The sequence below is a fragment of the Alligator sinensis genome, unplaced genomic scaffold (genome assembly GCF_000455745.1).
Source record: "Alligator sinensis unplaced genomic scaffold, ASM45574v1 scaffold1143_1, whole genome shotgun sequence".
Classification (NCBI taxonomy): Eukaryota; Metazoa; Chordata; order Crocodylia; family Alligatoridae; genus Alligator; species Alligator sinensis.
This window is the reverse complement of record NW_005842947.1, coordinates 390,769-414,018: the sequence shown is the minus strand read 5'-3', so window position 1 is coordinate 414,018 and position 23,250 is coordinate 390,769. Positions and strand designations below refer to the sequence as shown.

Here is a 23,250-nt window from a genome sequence, read left to right as displayed (position 1 = left end):
CTCCCATTTGATCCTGTGGCGTCAGTAGACAGTCCAGGTTTCACTGCAGTAAAGGAGGGTGATCATCACATTAACTGGTTTCCAAATGGCCGAAACCAGTTTAAGATGAACCTGATTGGATATAGTATCCACCTTAACTGATTTAGGTTAAATCAGTTTATTGAATTTCTGTCCCAGATCCCCTCCAGATTCAAGTTAATTCACAGTCCCCCAGCATCCCAGGATGTTTTCCACCTCCCTCAAAAACCCAGCCTTGCAGGGTGGGTAGGCTAGCCTCAGCCCAAGCTGTCTACTCCAGCCAAACAGGGAGGCATGCTCTAGTGCCCCATATCTTCTGGCATGGGCCACTGCAGGCATGTGGCTGCATTTCTAGAATCAAAAGTGAATGTCTGTTTACTTGCATATCAATTCAGTCTTTACAGCTTAGACTAACCTTTGAAGACTGAATTGATTCAGCCTTGAGCTTTTTGACTGTACTTAGCTGAAAAGGCAAATTAAATCCTAGGATGTATATCAGTGAAGGCATTGTCAGTAAAGATGAGGAAGTATTAATACCATTATACAAAGCATGGGGATTCATCTAGGAAAAGAGCTGCAAAAGAATGAGAAGAGAAATTCAGAGCTTATCTTGTGAGATGAGAGCTTGGTTTATTTGTGGTGTTGCTTGCAAGGACCTGTTTGGTCCTACTGCAGCATGGTTCGAATAAGCATATGGCAGCTATTCAGTGAATAAACTTAGCATAGCCTTTATTCATACTATCAACTAGGTGATAGGACTAGCCTACATCAGATAGAGTGCAGGATTAAACATAAATCTAAAGTGAATTTCTGTTTTACTGTTTTTTAGGGCTACACAAAATTTCGGCAGCCGTTTCATTTCAGCGGTGTTTTGGGCCATTTCGGCACCCGAAACACCAAACTCATATTGAAATGAAAGACGACGAAATGAGGCATCCGAAATGTTTCGGAAAATGTCGGTGTTTCAGAGCTGGACTTGCAGGGAAACAGCTGTATGCTGCTACCCTGCTGTGCAACTTGGCTCCGTGGGGAGCAGAGATCCATGCCAGGGATCTCCCTGCTGCTGCTGCCTGCCCCATGCTGCCCTGGACACAGGGCTGCACGTCGTGGGGCCAGCAGCGTGGAGACCCTGGCACGGATCTCTGCTCCCTGTGGAGCCAGGTTGCGCAGCAAGGCAGTGCTGGTCCCTGCTGCGCGACCTGGCTCTGCAGGGAGCAGAGATCTACTCTGGGGTCTCCTTGCCGCCGCTGCTGCCCACCCCGCACAGCCCCATGTCGCTGGGGCAGTGCGGGGTGGGCAATGGCAGCCAGGAGACCCCAGCATGGATCTTTGCTTCCTGCAGAGTTCAGTCACATGTCAGGGATCAGCAGGCTTGCTCACTGCTCTGCGCTGCTTCCCTGTCCTGCGACCCAGCATGACAGGGATCAGAGATCCGCATGGGGGTCTCCTTGCCTGCATGGAGGGCAGCAGCCCTCCCCCAGATGAGCCACCCACAGCCCCATCCTGCTCCCTGCTGGGGCCCTGCAGCCCCCGGACCCAAGCCCCGCCCAGCTGGGCAGTAGGGCTGTGCTAAGCTTGCAGCCTGTTTGAAACAGGCTTGGCCGAAACGAACCAGGACAGTGATCCAAAACACCGAAACGAATCACTGTCCTCCAAAATGGCCGAATCCAAAACCGAATCGAAACACAGCCGTTTCGCACAGCCCTACTCTTTTTATACATTAGAAGCATTTATATTAAACTCATGTCATTGCTCATACATGATCAGTCACATTTGGTGCCATACACCTTACAATTTGCTGGTTAATGAACTTATTTAATTGCAGCATTCTTGATGAGAAGTCCAAATGTTCTGATGCACTCTGCTGCTTTCACAGAAATTTAGACTTACAGATTTTAATGCTTATTGCCTGTCTTACGACCTACAGTTTGTTTAGGCCAAACAAGCTGAGAATGCATATGATGACTGTCAACAAATCCATTGGGTGGTTAAATACCAGAGAGGGCGTAAAGGTACTTAAGTTAAAGATAACAGTGGCACAAGAATAGATGGTATAACTTGGCTTTGAATAACTTTAGACTGGAAATTTGAAACCAGTTTCTAACAACAATGAAAGCAGAGTTCTGAAAGAGCCTTCCCCACTCCCAAACAGCAGGATCAAGAAGAAACTTAATTATTTTTACACTGGGGCTTGATTGGCTTATGCAGGGAATTATATGTTGTAGTCGCCTTCAATAAAAGGAAATTTTCATTGGAAAGAAAATATTTGGTGTTGCTAGTGGCTGTAAACACTCTGAAAGCATTTCTCTGAATTATTCACCATAAAAATATGAAAAGATGAGCAGACACTAAACAAATCTCGCTGTAACAAACAGGAGCCTGTGAAAATCTTATCTACTTTGCTTCAGTACATCATTGTTATACAACTTGTTCACAAATTTATTTTAATTGACAGAATCTGAAGAAGATTCAGGAGATGGACAAAGAAGGGAGTGATGAATCCAGCACAGACCTTGATGAGTTGAAAAATGCTGATTGGGTAAGTCTGTAGCTGAGTAATCATAAATTTTCAGAATTTTTAGTGTTTTATATTTCCATGTTAAAAAAGTAATGATGTTTTTAAATTGCTTATTTAGCATCAGTTGCATTATGTAAAAGTCAGTATATGCAATGTTTTGGTGCTGTTATAAGAATTTGTTATATATTCTTCTTTGGTAGTCTCTCACAGTCTAGGATGATTCTGATCTATGGGTCCAAAGATAGCCAATGAGGTTGATCTGGGATATAATTCTGTTATAAATTACAGAAATGGTGGGAAACAACTGATATTTCATACTCACATTAGTAGCAGGGAAAATAATTTGCACATAAATGTTTTTTTCTTTTCTGGTTGAAATTCAGTAGGTCTCAGCTAAGTTTTCGTGAAGGAACTTGCAGTTAAAAAGTTCAAAATGTAAACAAAGGCTGTATTGACAATATGTCATAGCAGCAGAGAAGATAGACTGAGTTCTACCCTGCACCTCACCCCACCCTGCTCCCTGCTAAATGGATAAGAAGAATTTGTGGAAGCTGTTAAAGGGCATGGATGACCCAAGGAACAATTGAATGGGAGAAGTTTCTTAGTGGTTGAAGAAGTCACCCAATACTTCTACCTGCTGAAAATTTGCTAAAAATTTCTGAATAATAATTCTGGGCCAAGGAATAACAACGATTAGTTGTTTCTTAATTAGTTCATTGTTTGTTGTATCTGCCTAGCACTACCAGTATGCTCAAACTTTACAGATGCTTATGTATGAAGTCAAGGTTCCCTTTAAGCTTTGCTATCTAAGATACTGATCCTCATGGACACGTAAAACTTTTATTACATTACACTGCATGTGCTAAAATACAAACATTGCACGTGCTAAAATACAAACTACATAGGGTGCTGACGGATGCGGGGGGTTGGGGATGGGTTGCGGGGTGGAGGGTGGAAACCAGCGCTTTACCAGAAGAGGCATCACATCTGTTTGACCCAGCTCACCCAGGATTTGTATCGCTTGTGCTTCAGTGGGGCTTTTTGGCATTTTTATCTAATAGCTTATTAAATAAGCTATTAGATAAAAGCACCAGAAAGCCCCGCTAAAGCGTGTGAGTTATACAAATGCTGGGCTAGCCGGGTCAAACTGATGCAATACCTCTTCTGGGCATGTGTTGTGCTTGGCACAGGGATGCACTGAGCTGAAAGAAAAGTGCCGTTTTGTTTTTTTTCCACATTTGTAAGCACCCATAGTGTTTTGGTATTAAAGCCAGTTATGTGAACTCCATGGGGAAGACACAGCAAAACGATAACATGCTGTGCAGATTCCTTATGTAGCTCTGTCATTATACCTTCCTCATCATATGTCATATCCCTGCTATTCCAGTTTTGAACATCTCTTGAGCTGACAGTGCAAGTCATGCCGAGTTCGAATGTGATTTTGTAAAATCCATGAGGAACCAAAGGCAGACAAGGTTCTTTGGGTAAACCTAATATCTTTATTAGACCAACTCAAATAGTTGGAAAAAAATTGTTAGCAAGCTTATGTATTTAAAAACCCTTTGTCAGGGTTAAACACAAAAGCTTGCTAAGAAAAAAATTTCCAACTATTTGAATTGGTCTAATAAAAGATATCAGATTTACCCAAAGAACCTTGTCTGCTTATGTCCTTAGACCAACATGGCTACAACCTACCCCCCTGTAATGAGGAACCAAAATAACTCACAGCTTTTGTTTTCTCTTCTAATTTAACCTGAATCCAGTATGACCTTGAATTTAAGACAGCCCCCCAAAACTAGATTCTGTACGTGCAAATTAAAAATATATATTCATAATTTGCCCCCCCACTCCAACACACCTACTTGCCTCAGCTGCATCTGGGAAAACAGCAGCAGGGAAGCAAGCAGTATTGGCAGGCAGGCGATTGTAGGGCAGGTAATCTGAGCTCAGCCTGGGGCTGCTGTCACTGCCACTGCCAGGCTGAAGCTGCAATTGAGGGTAGGAACAGGTTGCAGAGCAAAGTCAGTGTCTCTGACTCCAACCTTGAGCCCAAGCTGGGGTTGAAGTCAGTCAATTTTATGTAATGGGTTTAAAGCTATTCAGATGTGGGGAGTCAGTGTTTTTTAGGTTAAACTGTCTTGGTACTCAGGAGTAATGAATGCAGACATTTATAACAATATTTGTTTCCTGTGCGTCTCCAGGCTCGTTTTTGGGTACAGGTGATGCGAGATTTGCGGAATGGTGTAAAACTTAAAAAGGTTCAAGAGCGTCAGTACAACCCTCTCCCAATAGAATATCAGCTCACGCCCTACGAGATGCTGATGGATGATATTAGATCTAAGCGCTACACCTTAAGGAAGGTTATGGTAAGTTACAATAGTTGGCACCCTGGCCATGTGCCCCCCGCCTCCCCAAGCTGCATGTCACATCACGTGAGGCCCCTTGCCCCCTCTGCTGTGGGTGCACCCTGCTGCAGTGCACTGTGTTTCCCGCCTTCCCCCTTTTGGACTGTAACCTGTGCTGCACCACTCTCTTTGCAGCACACTGGGTCTCTGCCATGGGCAGATCTAGACTTTTGAAAAGGGGGTGCAGGTGGTGAGGTCCATCATCACATAAAAACACTTTTTTTTTTTCTTTTTCGTACTCCACTTAAAAATGAACTAGAAGTCTTACTGATATGCCAGGGGCCTAGGGCTGTATTATTCAGTTTAAGATTGAAATAAAAAAACAAAGATAACTTCATTGGAATTGGTCAAAAACAGTCTGCAGGGCTGTGAAATGGGAGCTTCATTACCAGAATCACCTAACAGACAGCAGAATTTCAGAACAAAGGATAGCTTGATTGGTGGAAAAACAAGACTATTAAAAAAAGTGAGGGTCATTAAAACTCCTGGATTTAATAGTTTAGAAGTAATTGATTCCCTCAGCACTGCCTGACTAGAAATGCTGCTGCCACTTCCAGGGAGTTAGTTTTAAATTTTGGGTGGAACGAGAATCCAACGGGGCTGCAGGTGCACCAGTGCACTCCCTTGGATCCGCCTCTGGCCTCTGCCTTCCAAGCAGGAGCTCCCTCAGGAGAGCTATGAAAGCTGGAGGAGTGCAGGAGAGCCTGAAGATTTCTGTAGTAGCAGAAGAGGAGCAATGGAGGGAGCAGCATCCAGAACAAGAGCTTGGGGACCATAGGCTGATCCCTTGGGGGCCAGATGCAGCCCATAGGTCACCTTTTAGACAGCCTGGAGTTAGAGCAGTATTAATATAAACATGAAAGGTCCCTCTTGCCTTATCTTAATTTTTAGAATTGGCCTCCATTCTAGTTTAAACTATATCCTAAATTTTGAAAATGATTCTAGAGCAAATAATTAATCAAGTAAATGCTACACACTGCATTTTCATGCGACAAGAACTGAAAAATTGCAGCAGACAGGGAACCTAAATTTTATATCCTTGAACAAATTGGTTTTATACTGGCTTCCTAGTGACACCAAACATGTTTTGCCATTCTTCACTATTGAGCAGAAATTCTTGTAGGCTCTTTATGGTGGGGACACATTACTCTCAGATCATAACATAATTTTGGAAAGTTAAATGTGTTAATTTGAAGATGTTAGGCCATGATACTTTGAAAATTCATGAAGTGCTGGAGGAGGACATTTCCTAAAGGAACAAGAAAACCTGAAGTATTTGCATATACATCACATGCTTGACTTACTGAAACAGCAGGGGCCCATTTATGTTTCATGTATTAATAATTTATGGGATTTTATTATTTTCCCTTGAAATCTTCACCTATGAAAAAGCTTCATAAATTCTGATTTGGGCACAATTATGTTAGTGCAGCCTAGTGCTTTTATGAAGTCCAAAAACAAGCTGAGGCTTGAAGGCAGGCTTCAAATGTCAGTGGTTTACTTGTGGAATATCTATCTACATCGTAAAGGCACAGATTAGGAAACTGTATGGTGTGAGGCAGGAGTGAACAACTTGTGGCACACATGCCACAAGTGATACAGACCACCTCTGTATGTGGCATGCAGCAGGTCAGAGATGGGACAGGCAGCACAGTGGCAGATGGGGAAGGAAACAGAAAGCAGAGCAACAGATCAGGCAGGGAGTAGAGGGCAAGAAGCAGAAGGGAACACAAGGCAGGATTGGAGTATACTTGGAGAGTATAAAGGCCTAGTATGGGGCATGCCTGCCAGAAAGGTTGGTGTGGCAGAGCACCTTTGAGTGCCTGCTTGCAGCAGGATACCTGTGGTGCCTGACACTCAAAGGGCCTGAGTAGCAAATGGATACTGTACCAAGGAAAAACATTTGCAAACTTGAAGGAAGCTAGCACAAATCTTAAGGCAAAACAAATACAAGGTAGTGCTCCATGACTGAAGTGCTTCTACTCTGCTACAAATCTATTTTTTTTTCCTTTTGATGTTTGGGATGGAATCCTATGCATCGAGCAGATAATCAGTGGATGATTAGAAGACTAAAGATGTTTAGGGAAAAAAACTAGAAGGAAAAAAATCTGAGCACCCAAACATTCAAGTAAATTAATATGTTTCCTTAAGAATAGAAATAGTTCATTACAAGTGAACTGAAAGGCTTCGTGCCTGTCAGGAACAGAATTTGTTATCATATCTAAGTTTTTCCTACAGCAGATGCTGCTGCTCAGAGTACATAGTGGTAGGGCCAAAGTAAGTACATAAATAGACAGATAACATCCCTATCTTTCCTGAACTTATTGATTCAGAGGCCTGTACTAGGTGTTAAAATCTCATCCACTGAAAAATAAAACCTTGTGGACCTTGACTTTTGGACATAATAGATGTATTGAGTGCTGTAGTTTTGTTTGAATGGGTATCCATGGGCAATATTCTAGTTCAACTTCTACCAAATTAGCTTCAGCTTCACCTTCTGTTAAACTAATTTCTGTTTCTTCTCAAGTGTTTTTCTTTATTACATACCAGGCTTTGAAGGCATGTTTGTTCCTCCTGGCATCCAGGCTGCAAACCTGCCTGCCTGCAAACCTCCAGTTCTATCTTGCTGCTTTCATCTGTGAAATACTAGGCAGGTTGTCTAAAATGATCTTTGGGCACACATACATAAACATAAATTAGGATTAGAATCTGCTGCAGATATAAAATCTGTGGTACTATTTGACTGTCTGACTATGGTTTGCTAGTATCTTCATAATGAAAAAATAACTAGGTTATTACTACATGTTTCCTCTGAGAATTTTGTTTTACTGCTGAGTATGCCTAAAGATATTCAGGAAGTTGTACAATAATAGAGATACAATTTAACGTGGAATAAAATTTACTAAGCCTGCCAGGTTCACACATCAGCACAAGTTCACTTAGATCTTATCAGTACAGCATCTTTTAGAAGTCTGTCATGGATCATACCTAAATATATATCATCCCATCAGAAGACTGTCATAACTATTATATAAAAGGAGAAGGAAAGATAAAAACCTCAAATCTGAACTGAAAAGCAGCCAGGGGAAGAAAAATTATTTTTCTTCCTGTCAGTTGAACCAGATACTTGGCAGAATTGTTAACAAAGCAGGTGTAAGAGTTGTCAGCATTAATGGGTACCTATCAAAGTACATATTAATAATTATAACAGAATGTTACCTAAATCTTACAATTATGTGAAAAGGCATTATAAAGTAAATTTCTTTCATTTATAATATAAAGTGATTACTTTTTTTTTTTTTTTGGGGGGGGGGGGGGTGGTCATAATATAACACCCTAGCAAAATAAAAGTATTATTGGCCTGAGTGCCTCCAGAAGGAATTTTGAAAACGGAACAAAAGGTTTAATTTACAGTTTATTTAGAAATGCTTTTGGTGCTCCAGATTGTAAGGCAAGGTGGGGTAATAATTACTAATAACTGCAGTTTTCTGGTTTTCATTGATCTTTAATAGTATAAGAATTCCAGCTATTTTAAAGGTAAAGGTCAAAACTACTAAAGTTGAGTTCTATAGAATTGCAGCTACTTCTCCACTTTTATTATAAGTAAGTGCTATAGCTGAGTAATATTTCTAAGTGCTATAGCTAAGTAATATTTCAGTAAACTGAACTTTCTTGTATGCAATTAACCTGTTTAGCCACAAATCAGATTTATCAAACTTGGTGGTGATGGACTGAATGCAAGTGCAGGCAGCCATTTTTAATTACTTTTTAATTTCACTTTGTTTTTACTGTGTGACTGTTTAAATTTCTGGTGGATCTTATGACCTCAGTAGATTACTAGTAGATTACTAATTTTACCTGTTTAACAGCAACAGTTTATACAGAGTTTGTACAAAATTATTCTTTAGACTTCATTTTAGAAACTTTTTTCCCCCCAAAATAAGCATTTGGGATAAATTCAAAAGTTCTTTGGGGCACTCTGAATAAACATTAGTATAGGGCAATCCAACTAGTAGCCTGGGGGCTGCATGCAGCCCCTGAGGAGTTACCATGTTAACATACAGCCCCCCAGGCTCCCAGTCTGCTCTGGCAGCTGCTGCCTCCTAAATCTCCAAGCTCTTCCTCCGTTCCTCAGCTTTTTACTGATACTGCTGCTAACTATGACAGACACCTTGACACAGGTTTCCTTTGTGACCTTGAGGAATTATTTGAATGCATCTTCGGCTTCAGTTTTTCCAGATGTGAAATAGTTGGGCTCTTAACCTTTATTGATGGGACAGTGGTAGCTTGTTATTCAGTTCAGTGTGTAGGGCACTTGGAGGTCCTTTGATGAAAAGTGCTATTGAAATGCAAAGTTTTCTATTTTATATTGGTATATTAAGATATGACCACTTGGGACTGGATTAAGACCCCCTCAGCTCACCATGCAGCTGTCTGATGTTAATTTTGTATTGCTCCTGCCTTTGATAGCTCTTGAAAAGTAGCCTGGAGATGGGAGATTTCTTATCTTATTTTCAACTGTGAAAACCATGATGCTTTCTGAAAACTGTCAATTTTTTTTTTAAGTGGAAAATATACTTAATTGCTTTAAAATAATACTCTCCATATCATAGAGTGTCATATTCCCTTTTAATTGAATTGTTTATTTTAATGTCTTGATTATTTACATTTATTATCAAAGTATATCATTTATCTGCAAGCTCAGTTTAAATCTTCAAAGCATTTTTTAAAGTATAGGTAGATCAGTGTAGTCAGGTGACTTTAAACATTGAGAAATTTAGAGTGGAGCAGTTTTAAAGTAATACCATCACGTTTTGCTGAGATTTGCAGACATGGGGCACATCTTCAGGGTTGATTGGCAGCTGGTAGATCTAAAACAGGCAGGCAAAATATGGCCTAGGGACTAGATCCAGCCATTCTATTTGGCCTGTGGGGCCCTCCAAAAAACAATTATTACCGGCGTAGCTGCCCCTCTGGCAGCCACTGGGAGGCTCAGGCTTTCAGAGGTGGTGTGTCATCAGACTAGGCAGGCTCCTCCATGTCCTTGGGGCTCCTGGCAGTCCAGCTGGGAGCCCCGTGTGGAGTCACTGAGCGTGATGCCAGGTGACTGGATAGCTGGTGAGTGGAGCTGCTGCCTGCATTGCTAGGAACCAAATGTGGTAACAGGGAATCTGCCTAGCCTGATGGTGTGCACACACGTATGTGTGTGTGGGTGGCTGTCGGGAGTGTGGGTTAGGTGTGCATGGGTGTGGGGTTTGTGGGGGCTGGGTGTGGGGTTTGTGTAGAGGGGTATGGGCCCCTTGCCACCTTATGGTGCATAGCCCCTGCTGCCAAAGGCAGCAACAGCAGGCACTGGGTCCTCAGAGCTCTCCTAGCCTATGATAGGCAGAGCCTTCCAGTGATGCATGGCTCTGGCTGAATTCTGGGGGGCTGCAGGTGGTGGCATGGAGCTGGCCTGGCCTGGCTCAGCAGCATGTGCTCCTGGCTGCAAAGCCAGGAGCCCCACATGGCGGCACAGAGCCTGCCTTAACCAATTACATGTGGACCAGGAGTCATGGGCCATTGGGCCAGGCAGGCTCTGTGTCACCATGTGCAGTTTCCCACTAGAGTGATGGAAGCGCTATGTGAAAGCACAGAGCTGGCCTGGCCCACCCCACAGGTGCATGGCTCCTGCCCTCAGTGCCATGATCCCCACACAATGGCACAGAGCCAGTCCAGTTTGTTTTAGAGGCGTGCAGCAGCGAGCCAGGCTAGCTCCGTGCCATGTGCAGCCCCTAGGACTCAGCTGGAGCCATGTGCCGCCCAGGGGGCTCTGCCTATTGTGGGCCATGAGTGCCCTGAGGGCCCATCACCTGCTGCTGCCACCACTGGAAGTAGAGGCTGTGTGCCATGGGGGGGAAGGGGTATGTGGTAGGGGGGCCCCACACTTCCCCCACAAACCTGACACCCCCCCCACATCTCCTACACACACCCACATACCCCATAAAACCCACAAACACCCCACACCCACCCACGTATACACCCATACCACCCACAGACCACACCCCCACAAACCACATACCAACCCACACACACATCCACAGCCCCCCCCCACTTTACAAGCCCCCCAAAACCCATCCACGCCCCACACAAATCCCATACCTCCCTCACACACACAAAATCCGAGAATAAGACTTTATTTTGAGCTATTATGCAAACACCTCTATATACACTATGCAAACGCATGTAAATCAGGACAAAAATATTTTTTAAAATAAAATTAAAATATATTATAGTAGATATTTGATTCATAGTATATGATTTTTTTTCTGGTTCCAAGATGGCAACCCCTCCTCCCAAAATGAGTGCTTTTGGGGGCAGGAGGAGGGACTTCCGGTGGCAAAGGTTAGGGGTGGGACTTCTCGTCCCCAGATGGTGTTCCAGGCAGGGCACCTGTCAAGGGGTGGGGCTACCCTTGTGGCCCTTGACAGCTCACCAAAAGTCATTAAGGTGCCCTCCAGGCAAAATATTTGCCCACCCTGATCTAAAAGAATGAGAAGGGACACTTGATCTTTTTCTGTTTCTAGAAACAGATCTTTAGTCAATGGGACTAGCACAGTCTGAGTGCCCATACCCAAATCAGAAACAACATGGAAAAGGGCTCATGAAAATCTCAGGACCCTACGTAATGCCCGAGTTGCCTCATCACAACCTTCTTGATAACCTTCCTGAAAAACAGAATATTAGAGCAATGATTATCAACCAGAGTGCTGTAACACCCTGGGGTTCCATGAGATTCCTTTAAGAATGTCACTGGGTGCCACGCAAGTATCACTCTTAGGTGTGCAAACACCCACACAGTTTACAAGATAAACCCAGAGATTTGAAACAGGAATCCATAGTGTCAAAAATATTCTGACCTGTTGTGGTCTTTCTGAGTTCCTTGCACCAGAAAAACAGGTTATTTTTCTGTAGTCAAGAAATGAGTGAAAGCTAGGAGCGGGCATTTTCTGAGGGGTGCTTTGAATTTAACAAGGTTAAGAACCACGGTATTGGAGACAGCATAATAATTTGCAAAATTATCAGCATCGCAAGTTGTTCTCTTGGATTCAAACAGTTAGCTAAGAGCTGTTTGCATTTTGTCCTCCAAAACACTGCAGAAGTTTGTCAATGCCCTAATGAACCCTCTGTTCTCCTGCAAGCCCTGATTTCACTACTAAATCCTAAGTATTAGTAATTAACATTACTGTGACTGCATTCATTCTACATCTGCTTATAAAATGAAAATGCTCTTATATGCAGCATTTCTTTTCTATATCCTGCATACAAATTATCACTTTTTTCAGAACTGATGACATTTTTAGAATATGTTTGTGTCAAAACTAAAGGCTCCCTCTGGATGTTAAGTATGTTTATCTGATCTCATCTGAGAGCACAAATTTGAATGCAGAGCATAAAAATACATGTTTCATTTTCCTTCTTTCAGGTCAGTGGTGATATTCCACCTCGATTAAAAAAGAGCGCTCATGAAATAATCCTGGATTTTATCCGATCACGACCTCCATTAAACCCTGTATGTAATCCAATATGTTTCTTCCTAATGAAAGCATGGCTTTTAAAATGTGCTTGTGGTCAGGGAATAGTTGTGATTTTTGTTGTTGTTGTTGTTGTTTTAAAATGATCCTGTAGCAAAAATATTTGTGTGTGCTGCACCACAAATGTTGTCTTGTATGTATAAAACAAGGTCTGTGTAAGATGATCATTGTAAAACCATGGCACCTTTACATTAATGTTTGTGCCATATCTGCATGGAACTATGTTGTCTCAGAGCAGTGATTCTCAACCAGAGTGCACCCAGGGGTGCTGTGAGATGCTTTTGAGTGTGCTGCACAATATTACCACTGTTTGGTGTACAAATATGATGTACACAAGACCAGAAATTTCAAATAGAAATCCATAGCATCAAAAACATTCTGGCTGTTGCATTCTTTGCAATAGAAAAAATGTTCGAAGAAAGCCTAAGAGCTGGCATTTTCTGAGGGGAGCCTTTAATTTAAAAAGGTTGAGAACCACTGTCTTAGAGGCTTTCAAAATTATCCTTCCAATATTCTGGTTGTCTTTTAATTGAATGCACATAAAATCACTTCAAGATAATCTGCTGCTTAAAAGAACACTTATGGAATCACTTCTAGGGAGTAATGTTTTGCTTTAATAGTCACTGTTTTAATTCCAAAGGCATCTGCAAGAAAACTGAAACCAACGCCACCTCGACCACGCAGCCTCCATGAAAGGATATTGGAGGAAATCAAGGCGGAAAGAAAGCTGCGTCCTGTCTCACCAGATGAGGTCAGGCGTAGCAGGCTAGGTGAGTATATTGCTCATATTAGCACCTGTTTTGGGCATCAGTGCTCATATAAAAGTGACCCATGTAGGCAACAGTATTATTAATCTCTGCAGATTGCTAAAGTAGAGGCAGTGGATCTTCCAAGCTTTCCTAGGACTGTATGGCTTTTCCAATATGTTCAAATGATTATTTCCTTGCTTTAAGAAGATGACACTATAATTCAGCCTGATCTCTGTAGGTTTCTGATGTCATAAATAGACTAATTTAATTGCCATTACATTTATTGTTTGGTAGAGGAAATTACGTTAAATTGACTCAGACGTGAACAGAAGCTTGTTTTCCTAATATGCAGTAAAATGTACTTCTTAGATCTGATCTTAACTCATTTTATTCTCTTTATTTTTTGCTGTCAACTTCATTAGTCTCTTTATTCTTTAGTGATTATTTGTTTTTATTTATGTTTTGCTGAACTTTAAAGATAAGAGTATTGCATCAGTTGGGATGTACAATTGTGCTTCATTCTATAAGTTATGGAGTGGGAGCCTCTATAATCATGTGTATGACTTCTGAATCAGTGACTGATTAAGATTTACATAACAAAGTGTTTAGCTTCTACAGTACATAAATAATGATTAGTTGCCTATTATGAGGGACCTACTTAATTCACACTTTTGTTGAAACTACAGGAAATCTGAGATTGTCCATGAAACCCACAAAATCACCAAAAAAAATTAATAAAAATAAAATACTGGCTCCCCAGCAGAAGACAGCAGTTCTTGCTGACCCAGCACAGAAGGGGTGGGGGGAGGCAACTGACTCTATCTGGCCTGTGTGACCCAGCACCTGGAGGGGTGGTGCTGGACAGAGCACGCAGGCAGGGTCTCCATGGAGACGGCTTGGGACCCCCCACGTGCAAGATGTGCTCGGCCAGGCAGATGGGATGGGGCCATGGGTGGACAGGGAGCGGTGTCTGGGAGTGGAACGGGCAAGCCAAAGCCAGGATTGTGGGAGGGTGATAGCATGGGGCCGGGGCTGGGGCCAAAGCCTGGGGCAGAGTCATGATCCACTCCTTGCACATCCCTGCCCATGGAACCGGCACCCGTCATAGGGACGTGCAGGGAACAGATCCTATCCTAGCCCCGTTCTATCTGCCCTGCCAAGTGAGCCCTGCCCACAGGGGCTCCAAGCTAGTCTCCATAGAGAACTCCCCACCTGCTCCACCTGGCGCCCATGGTGGTGGGTATGGGGTGGACTGGCAGTGGCAGTTGGCCAGAGTGAGCCACCATGGTGGGGGCTGCCAGGATGTCAAGTCTGGCTGTCACACCACCCCTGTCCTGCTGCGTGGCTGGGACAGTGGAATAGGCCACACACACACTACAGCCCAGGCTGCCCTCTGTGCCTAGCCCCAGGCAGGGCCAAGGGACCTACCAGAGGCTGGACAGAATCCCTTGGTGGGCCATATTTAGCTCATGGGCCATAATTTGTCTTCCCTGGTATTATGAAGTAATAGAAACATTGCATTTTTCAGCAATCACCACTCAAGACTATTTAAACTAATGTAAAGTCTGACAGCTAAAGAGGTTGTAAATGCCCTATGCTGTCTCTTTCATTTTCTTTTCTTAAAATATTTACCTGTCACAGGAAAGTTTTGTGAGCTGTATTTGTGCAGAGGAAGACTGCTGAAGAGGCAAAGAAACAAACTACAATTGCAATTCTGTTTTAACAGGATAAGTGTGCATAGTTGTTTAGAAGTGAATGCAATTAGGGTGTAATTAGTAGTGATTACTATAATATTTACTCAAATATAAGACAAGGCTTTTCCCCCCAATCAGCATGGAAGAAACGAGCCTCTCATATTCACATACAAGGAAATCTCATTAAATACATTGTCTATCATTAAACTGGTGCCAAAAGCAGTATGTACTCAGTAATGGAAACCAACTATGATAAAATGTAGCTAACACTGAACATGACTCTAAAACACATGGTCCATATTAGGCAAACATCCTAACGGAAACCTACAACAAGAATAGGTTAATGCAGCCCATCTGAATGAAACATACGATAGTGTCCATCATGCTCAGTCTCCCTTAGCACCGGCTCTTTTTCAGGTCATAGTGAGTCACTACATTGAATATATTGCAACTTCCTCGTCATGCCCACAACTGAGCTGAACCTTTCTTTCCCATTTCCAATGATTCCTATTTCTTCTCCAGCTTTAAATATGTGGTAAATATCACCAAACAGGACCTCAAACACTTCACCCGGAATCCCTCTTGTCACCTCATCTCTCAGCCTGTCACATATGATTAGCATGGTCCTGAACCCCATGAGGTGAAGCCAGACCAGATTGCCCTATGTTTCATCTGTCTGTAAATTTTTGGAGCATCCCAGGACTTGTGACAAAAACACATGGTTCCAGTCATGAATGGGGAGGAGGGTAATTAGCTCATGGATCCTTTGTGGGGGATATACTGATCACTGCTTAGCTGTGGGTTCACCATGCTTTGAAACACTGTTGACTCTGCTGGGGCACAGTCCAGTGAACTACATGGTAAATTATGAGCCTTTTGGCTTTGGACTAATCTCATGCATAAATGCGGCTTTCATAGTTGCAGAGGAAAACCACTTTCTTGGCAAGAGGTAGTACCTTGACCTAGGTAAGGCATCGTCTCCCACTTTCTGTTCCAGTGGGAAGATCTTGGCTATATGCCCACTGTATGGAAATGAGAGACTTCTCCCCAGCTTGCCCCTGTGGCCATACAGCTGAGGGCAAGCGAAACTTTGGGGCATCTGAACCCCAAGGCTCTGGGCCTGGGCCCACACATAGGATGCCTGCCAAAGGATTTGGAAGCATCTGAAGCCCAGGCGGGGGTAGAGGATGTTTGCTGGTAGTAGGGCCACACATGGTTTTTGAATGACTCACGGATTTGGAATTGATTTCTCTGATTTGGTTTGGAACATGAAAATTTTACTTTAAAAAAAATTGCACTATATATAAGTAGGTACAAAAGTGCTGCTTCAAAGTGTTTTTATGGAGTAGCTGTGCAGTTTCAAAAAAGGTCAAAAGGTAAAGCTTGCAGCAGTTTCAAAAAAGATAAAATCCATTCATTATGGATGAATCAAATCTATGAGAATCTGTAGTAATTTCTCTATATGCAAATTCATAGAGTTATGTTTATGTCAACATCAGTATTTTCAAATGTGTCCCTCATTTCCACATCCTCAGGGAGAGCAGGGATGGGGAAGTTGCTGCAGGGGGGAAGAAGTTGCAGGGAGATGGTAGAGAAGGAGTTGCAGGGGGAAGAAGATGGGGGTGGGGGTAGAGGACAAGGTAGAGCACCTGATTCTCTTCCCCCCCCCCCCCCCCTCACTTTTTCCCCCTTTCAAAGGTGGGCCCCCCCCCATTTATTTTCCCTGCTGTAACAGTGGGAGTGGGAGAAATTCAAGGCAAACCTCCAATAATTATACAGTATGCCTGGAAAATTATAACAACTTTATAAGTTTTCCATATATAGAATGTCATTATTGGGGGGTCATGTTATATTCAGGATTGTCTTATAGTCAAGTAAATACGGTATATTGGTAAAGTTTGGGTACTATTTGAACAACAGGATGTTCTTAACAGTGATTTTTGTGGACCATCTGGATCCTATTTGGGATTTGATTTATGGTTGACAAACCTTCTCGTGTTTATTTTTTCAGTCTGATTTTTTTCTATTTGAAAGCCTGGAAGCTCAGCAGAATCTTGAGAGGTTTCATTTTCACTGCTTCAATATGTAAACATTTAACTTTGAATGTATAAGGTGTTCTTTGTCTCGGAACTATACTGTGTCCTTACAGAGGGAGCAAGTTCACATCTTTAGAACAAATCAGAATTTTAAAGATAGCTTTTTAATTTCCAAAAGCAATTCCAAATTTCAGACCATTAGTACCTAGATTTGGGGAGGGGGCTTGGATTGAATATAAACGTGCTCCAGTAACTACTTTTCAAATCCCCACTATCTTAAAAGTAGTTTTTAATTTTTGGAACCATGGCTATCTTCTTCCAGCTCAAAAATGGCTTTTTAGAACTTTTTGAGATATGAATGGGTGATGTCTTAGTTTATTTAAAAAACTAGAAAAGTTTTGCTGAGACAGCTATGCAAATGCTTATTTGTCACTAGCATAAAGAAACGGAAAAATACCTTTTGACTCATTTAGAGGGAGTTGCTTCTTATTTTGAAGTATGCCATTTTTTCCTTTTTTTACAATGAAACTGACCAACTGTTTGAACTCTTTGCATTTTCTTAAGAGCAAAATTCACTTATATACAATAGAATTGGGATGAGAAAATGGCTACTACATTTAGAAAGCTAGAAATAGATCAGGTGTACAGATAAGTGTTGCATGTAATTTAGTATAATGAAATAATAAGGTAATAAGGTTTAGGATTTATAATCTAAATGGAAGAACAGAGAAGGGAGAGATGAGTGTGGCTAATCCAGTTAAACCATCAAGGTGGATGTCTTTGATAATACCATAACAGTGAAAATCGAAAAGGTCTTGAGATGAATCCAATTAAAGTACAAGGTATATTGTACAAGTGCAGTTATTACTGTTTTCACCATTGGTTGAAATATGTCAATTAATTTCTACAACCAGACTATAACTAATTATATATAGGGAAAAGTGCAACAAAAGAATGACAAATATGACTGAGTGGCTTAAGCTAACAAGTCTAAATAAAATGTCAGGAAAAGAGAGGCTTAGAAAGTATTTATTTTTAATTAAAAGAGTGGGTTTATTTTTTACATGAACAAATGGAGCCGAAGTAGCCTTGGAAGGAACCAGCTCTTCCCTTCTATGTTTTGTTTTACAGAGATTTGCTTTATTTTAAATTCGGGATTGGGAACTCCCAGCAAAAAATTAACTAAAATACATGTCTCTTAATTAAGAGTGAACATAATTTGAATATACAGTATTAAGGGATTCTTTCTGCAACTGCTGTAATATCTGGTTTGTTTACTCTTGAACTTGAAGCTCTTCTGCTCCCACGTTTCTTGGCTCTGGCTCAAGCACCTAATGTATATTACTGTCACTGACTCCTATTAATGAGCCCTTTAAACATATATTAGCTTAAAGGGTATATGGCTGCCAGATCCATTTATGACACCCTGCATTTTTTACAAGTTGACAAGTAGGTGCAGATTATGTTGCTTAGCTGGTATGTTTATTTTTTCTCCTTTTGATTATTCTTAATGTTGGGACTGACTGACTTGATAACTCTTACAGTTAAAGCATTAGCATTTGTGTTGCAAATCAGAATGAATTTGGTCTCATCCTAGTTTCTAATAAATGTTGGATAATGTACCAGTTTAGTACAATTGGTAATTCATGTTTGAGATTGGAGCCAGATATATATTTTTGTCAAAAATAAATGCACTAACCAAGCTGTGTTTAAGTGTGGCGGACCACATGCTTGTAACAAGACAGATGTCTCATTTCATTAGTTATATGAACTTTCCAGGCCCAATGAACCTTTGACTTCTTAATTTACACTGAAAACATAACTGTCAAGGAGAGGATAATATATATTTAAGTGTAAGGCAAACTAAAGCAGACCTAGACAGGTTGGACAAGTGGGCAGAAAACAACAGAATGCAGTTCAACGAGGAGAAATGCAAAGTGCTGCACCTAGGGAGGAAAAATGTCCAGCACACCTACAGCCTAGGAAATGACCTGCTGGGTGGCACGTAAGTGGAAAGGGATCTTGGAGTCCTAGCCGACTCCAAGATGAACATGAGTTGGCAGTGTGACGAAGCCATCAAAAAAGCCAATGGCACTTTATCGTGCATCAGCAGATGCATGACGAATAGGTCCAAGGAGGTGATACTTCCCCTCTATTGGGCACTGGTCAGACCGCAGTTGGAGTACTGCGTGCAATTCTGGGCGCCACACTTCAAGAAGGATGCGGATAACCTGGAGAGGGTCCAGAGAAGGGCCACTCGTATGGTTAAGGGCCTGCAGACCAAGCCCTACGACGAGAGACTAGAGAAACTGGACCTTTTCAGCCTCCGCAAGAGAAGGTTGAGAGGCGACCTTGTGGCTGCCTATAAGTTCATCACAGGGGCACAGAAGGGAATTGGTGAGGTTTTATTCACCAAGGCGCCCCCGGGGGTTACAAGAAATAATGGCCACAAGCTAGCAGAGAGCAGATTTAGACTGGACATTAGGAAGAACTTCTTCACAGTTCGAGTGGCCAAGGTCTGGAACGGGCTCCCAAACTCTTTCCTGCTTATGCAGGGGGTCGGACTCGATGATCTATTGAGGTCCCTTCCAACCCTAACATCTATGAATCTATAAAAGACCAAGATTTAGTAATTTTCCATTTGTTAGGTTTTCATCTTTTTTTTTTAAGGAGCTAGTGACTACACTTGGTTTGAATGCCTCTCTTTATTAGTTTAATTATAATCATGGGAGATTAAGCTTCCAAAAAGTACAGATCTTTCTTTTGGGTCACTGAAACTTGTGTGAATATGGCTTTGTACCTTTTACTTTTTTTTCCTGTCAGTTATGATTTGTCATTTGTAAATGTTATTTTAGATAAAAACCTTAACTTCTGGTTTTCAAGATATTTATTTCTTAAGTTAGATTTTGGTTTTATTGTATTACAGAAATGGTGTTCTACAGCTATGTATTTGCACATCCCACTGATGCTGTTCACACTTGCACCTTTTCTATAGTAAAGAAAAAAGCGTCTCTGACACATTTTGGATTTATGCTAACCTGTGCACTGGAATCCAAAATGATTTAAATGGAGCTAATCTTTTCTTTTTGTTACTTCTCTGTTTTCCTAATAGCTGAATTATGTTCTTTTTGTTGTTGTTTTTTTTTTCTTTTTTTTTCCAGCAATGCGGCCACTTAGCATGTCTTACAGTTTTGACTTGTCAGGTAAAAGGTGCTAACACACCTGACGTGGTTATTGTGGTTATTGTGCAATTTGTCCCATCCATTTGTTTGTTTAACTCTCATCTAAGAAAAACTTGAAGTGATTCTTCCAAGCAATGGTCAGTGAAAGTAGATTAAACTAGATTAACTCCTAAAATCTACAGTTCTGCTATGTAAAAGGATATGAATGTATGGAGAGCTGTTTGTCATCCAGCACTTAGTTTAGTGAAAAGTAAGATGATCCACAGCTAACTTGCAAATCTGGGAAAAGAACCTTGAGCACAATGTTATCTTTAATCCTGATTTGCTCATTATTTATTATATCCAGGTCTTATCTTTCCCCCTCCCTCAAAATTGGACTTGTAGTATTGAGGCTACAAGCAAATATACATACTATAGAATGTTTAAGCTGAATCTCTAGAACAGTGATTCCCAGCAAGGGTATGGAGGAGATAAGTGAAGTGTGAGGAGATAAGATGATAAGTGCAGGTTCAGGCTTGTCCCTGTCTGGACAATCCCCCAGACCCAGGACCAGGCCCCTAGCCAAGAAAATAAGCCCCATAATATCTATATTTAGTTTTCAAAATTGGGTGGCACTCAGTTCACAAAAATTACAGAGGGGTGCCTCTGTTCCAAAAAAAAAAAAATATTGAGAACCACTGCTCTAGAGAGTCACTGTGTGATTTGATCATCTTTCACAATGTTTTTGAGGGTATCCAAAAGCAACTATTAACATGTCTAAAAATATGTCTTCGATTAACATTGTATATATACATAAGTTACATACAAATCTATGCACATAAGCACACAATAAATCTGTGTGTATTGATATCATATGTGCAGATGTAATCACATTTATCAGTAGTCCTCTGATGAGGAACACATTACTTTTAGCTGTATTGGAAGTTTTGCAAGCTTCCTTTCACATGTTCAAAGAAGCTTCAAAGCATTAAAATCCAAACGACAACTTTAAAACTTCTGATGCTACCATGGGAACTCACCCCTGAGCCACCACTTCTACATTTTAAATTTATTTTTAATGTATCGATGTGCTTCTAATTCTTTGTGGACTCCCTTCCCCTGAAGACCAAGGCTCAGTGGTCGGATGTGAAGCATTTAAAGCTCCTAATGAGGATGCAGGACTTGTTCTCAGAGAAGAGTCAACAAGCTACCTTCCATCTGTGGTAGTCCAACTCTGCTGTAGCACCTAGCTGACATACGGAATGGGAATCCATCAGATGGTTAGATTTCTCTAGTGTATTTAATTTTTTTTTAATGTATAAGCAGTAATAGACTATAGGTACCTGAAGTCCTTTTGAGCACTCTCACAGCACAGGCATATGATGAAGTATGAAATGTGAAGACATTCATTTACAGAAGGAGGCCAGGTAGTTTTCTTTTAACTTTTCTTTTAACTCACCTAATTTTATAAAATACATTGTTACAATTTGCTAGTGTTTTTTTAGCTGTATGTTTATATAGGATGCCTGCCTAATTGTTCTTTATGGCTTCTCTGTAGGGAAGTTAATGCACAGTGATCTAGAGTTTGAAGTTACAGTGTACTAGCTACACTGCACACATTCCTCACACCTAGTGGTGCCCAACCTTTTAGCCCTATTGGCTGGATGGACAGTACCAAGTTTCTATGGGCCAAATCTGGCCAGTGGGCCTGATCTGGTGTGCGGAGCAGGTGCAGCTGGGGTCCAGTCCAGTCCAGCCACATGGCATCATTCTGTCCTGGTCATGGTCTGGCTGCCGGGGGCTTGGAAGTTTGATAGCAGGAGAGAGGTGGCCATGTTAATTATCATTACTCCTGTGCCATGAAATGTCCAAACCACAGGAAGCCCCACAGGCCAGTTGCCATGGCCCCGTGGGCTGCATTTGGGGTTGAGCACCCTGGTTGTGTCTATTCTGAATGTAGAATAGGTCGAGCACTAGATCCACACCCTAGCTAACTGTGACCTAACTTCCCTGTGCAGACAAGCTCTGAGATTCCTTCCATGATGGTATCAATGTGCCACTTTATCCCTATGCATTTCCAGCCTCCCATTTCCCTATTTTTCTGAAGATTTTTTTTTCAAGGAATGGCATAATGTGGCCCAATGCTTCTAATAGAACAGCAAAGGTTAGAGTGAGCAAAACATTACTACCTCAATACGTATGTTAGGGGCTGTGTTTTGCCTTGAAATTCTTTGCTGGTAAGATTAGGATAAACCAGTTAAAATTTTATTTTTCAATACTTCTGTTATTTCAAGACAGAGCTGACTGACCTGCAAGTATAAGGGTATGGGTACATGAGTAAGTTACCCCAAAATAAGCAATGCTGTGAATTTAAGAGCATATCAGCTGTGCTGTGATAACTTCCTATATGCACACTCCTATTCCACAGGAAATTTGAGGTAGTTTATTTCTTAGTGAACATGTGGTGTCTAAAAAAGCAGAATGTGGTAAGAATACCTGTACTGATCAGTGAAGGGAGAATCTGTTCCATGTGTGCGCGCCCAGGTATACTCTTGCTCTTCAGAACTACTGTTCATGGCTCTGAGACATTATTTCTAGTTCATGTTAAATCAAAAAATATTCTTCATCACCAACCTTTCATAAATTTGACAACTTATTACCATAATAATCTGGGTAAGCTGCTTCACAGCAACCCTGGTTATTATACTGTGCCTAGATTTGACCTTTCTGACTGACCAGTGAAGAATTCTTCCTGGGTTTTTTTTAATCCATTTGCTAAATGTCCTTTTTTAAAAGTCATGTGAAGCATATACAGAGATGTTTTATCGCTTGTGATCCAAACTTGCCTTTGCAAATAAATTCAGGTGTTATTAAGTCAACCTTCTAGGTAGAGGTGGGACAACGAATAAGCAGCACAAAATGAAGTAAATATTTGTGGATCACAGATAAGCAGTTTTGCTTAATTTTATTGAAACTTTTGCTTTGTTCTTTATTTTGAGGGACAAGTTACATTTCTTGCCATTTTGTAATTATTACATCCATATTTACCTGTTTTATTTTCAGTGCTGTCTGTCCAACTGAAATTGTCATAAAAG

General features: G+C 41.4%; 1 protein-coding gene across 2 annotated transcripts in view; it reads left to right on the top strand.

The window, feature by feature from the left end:
- Positions 1-23,250, top strand: part of SPIRE1 (spire type actin nucleation factor 1) — a 165,687-nt gene that overhangs the window by 116,133 nt on the left and 26,304 nt on the right. For both annotated transcript variants that reach the window (XM_025192598.1, XM_025192599.1), the window contains exons 4-7: positions 2,474-2,557; positions 4,738-4,902; positions 12,407-12,493; positions 13,156-13,285. In XM_025192598.1, coding sequence (XP_025048383.1) covers positions 2,474-2,557; positions 4,738-4,902; positions 12,407-12,493; positions 13,156-13,285 — 466 coding nt within the window. The remainder of the gene's footprint in view (positions 1-2,473; positions 2,558-4,737; positions 4,903-12,406; positions 12,494-13,155; positions 13,286-23,250) is intronic.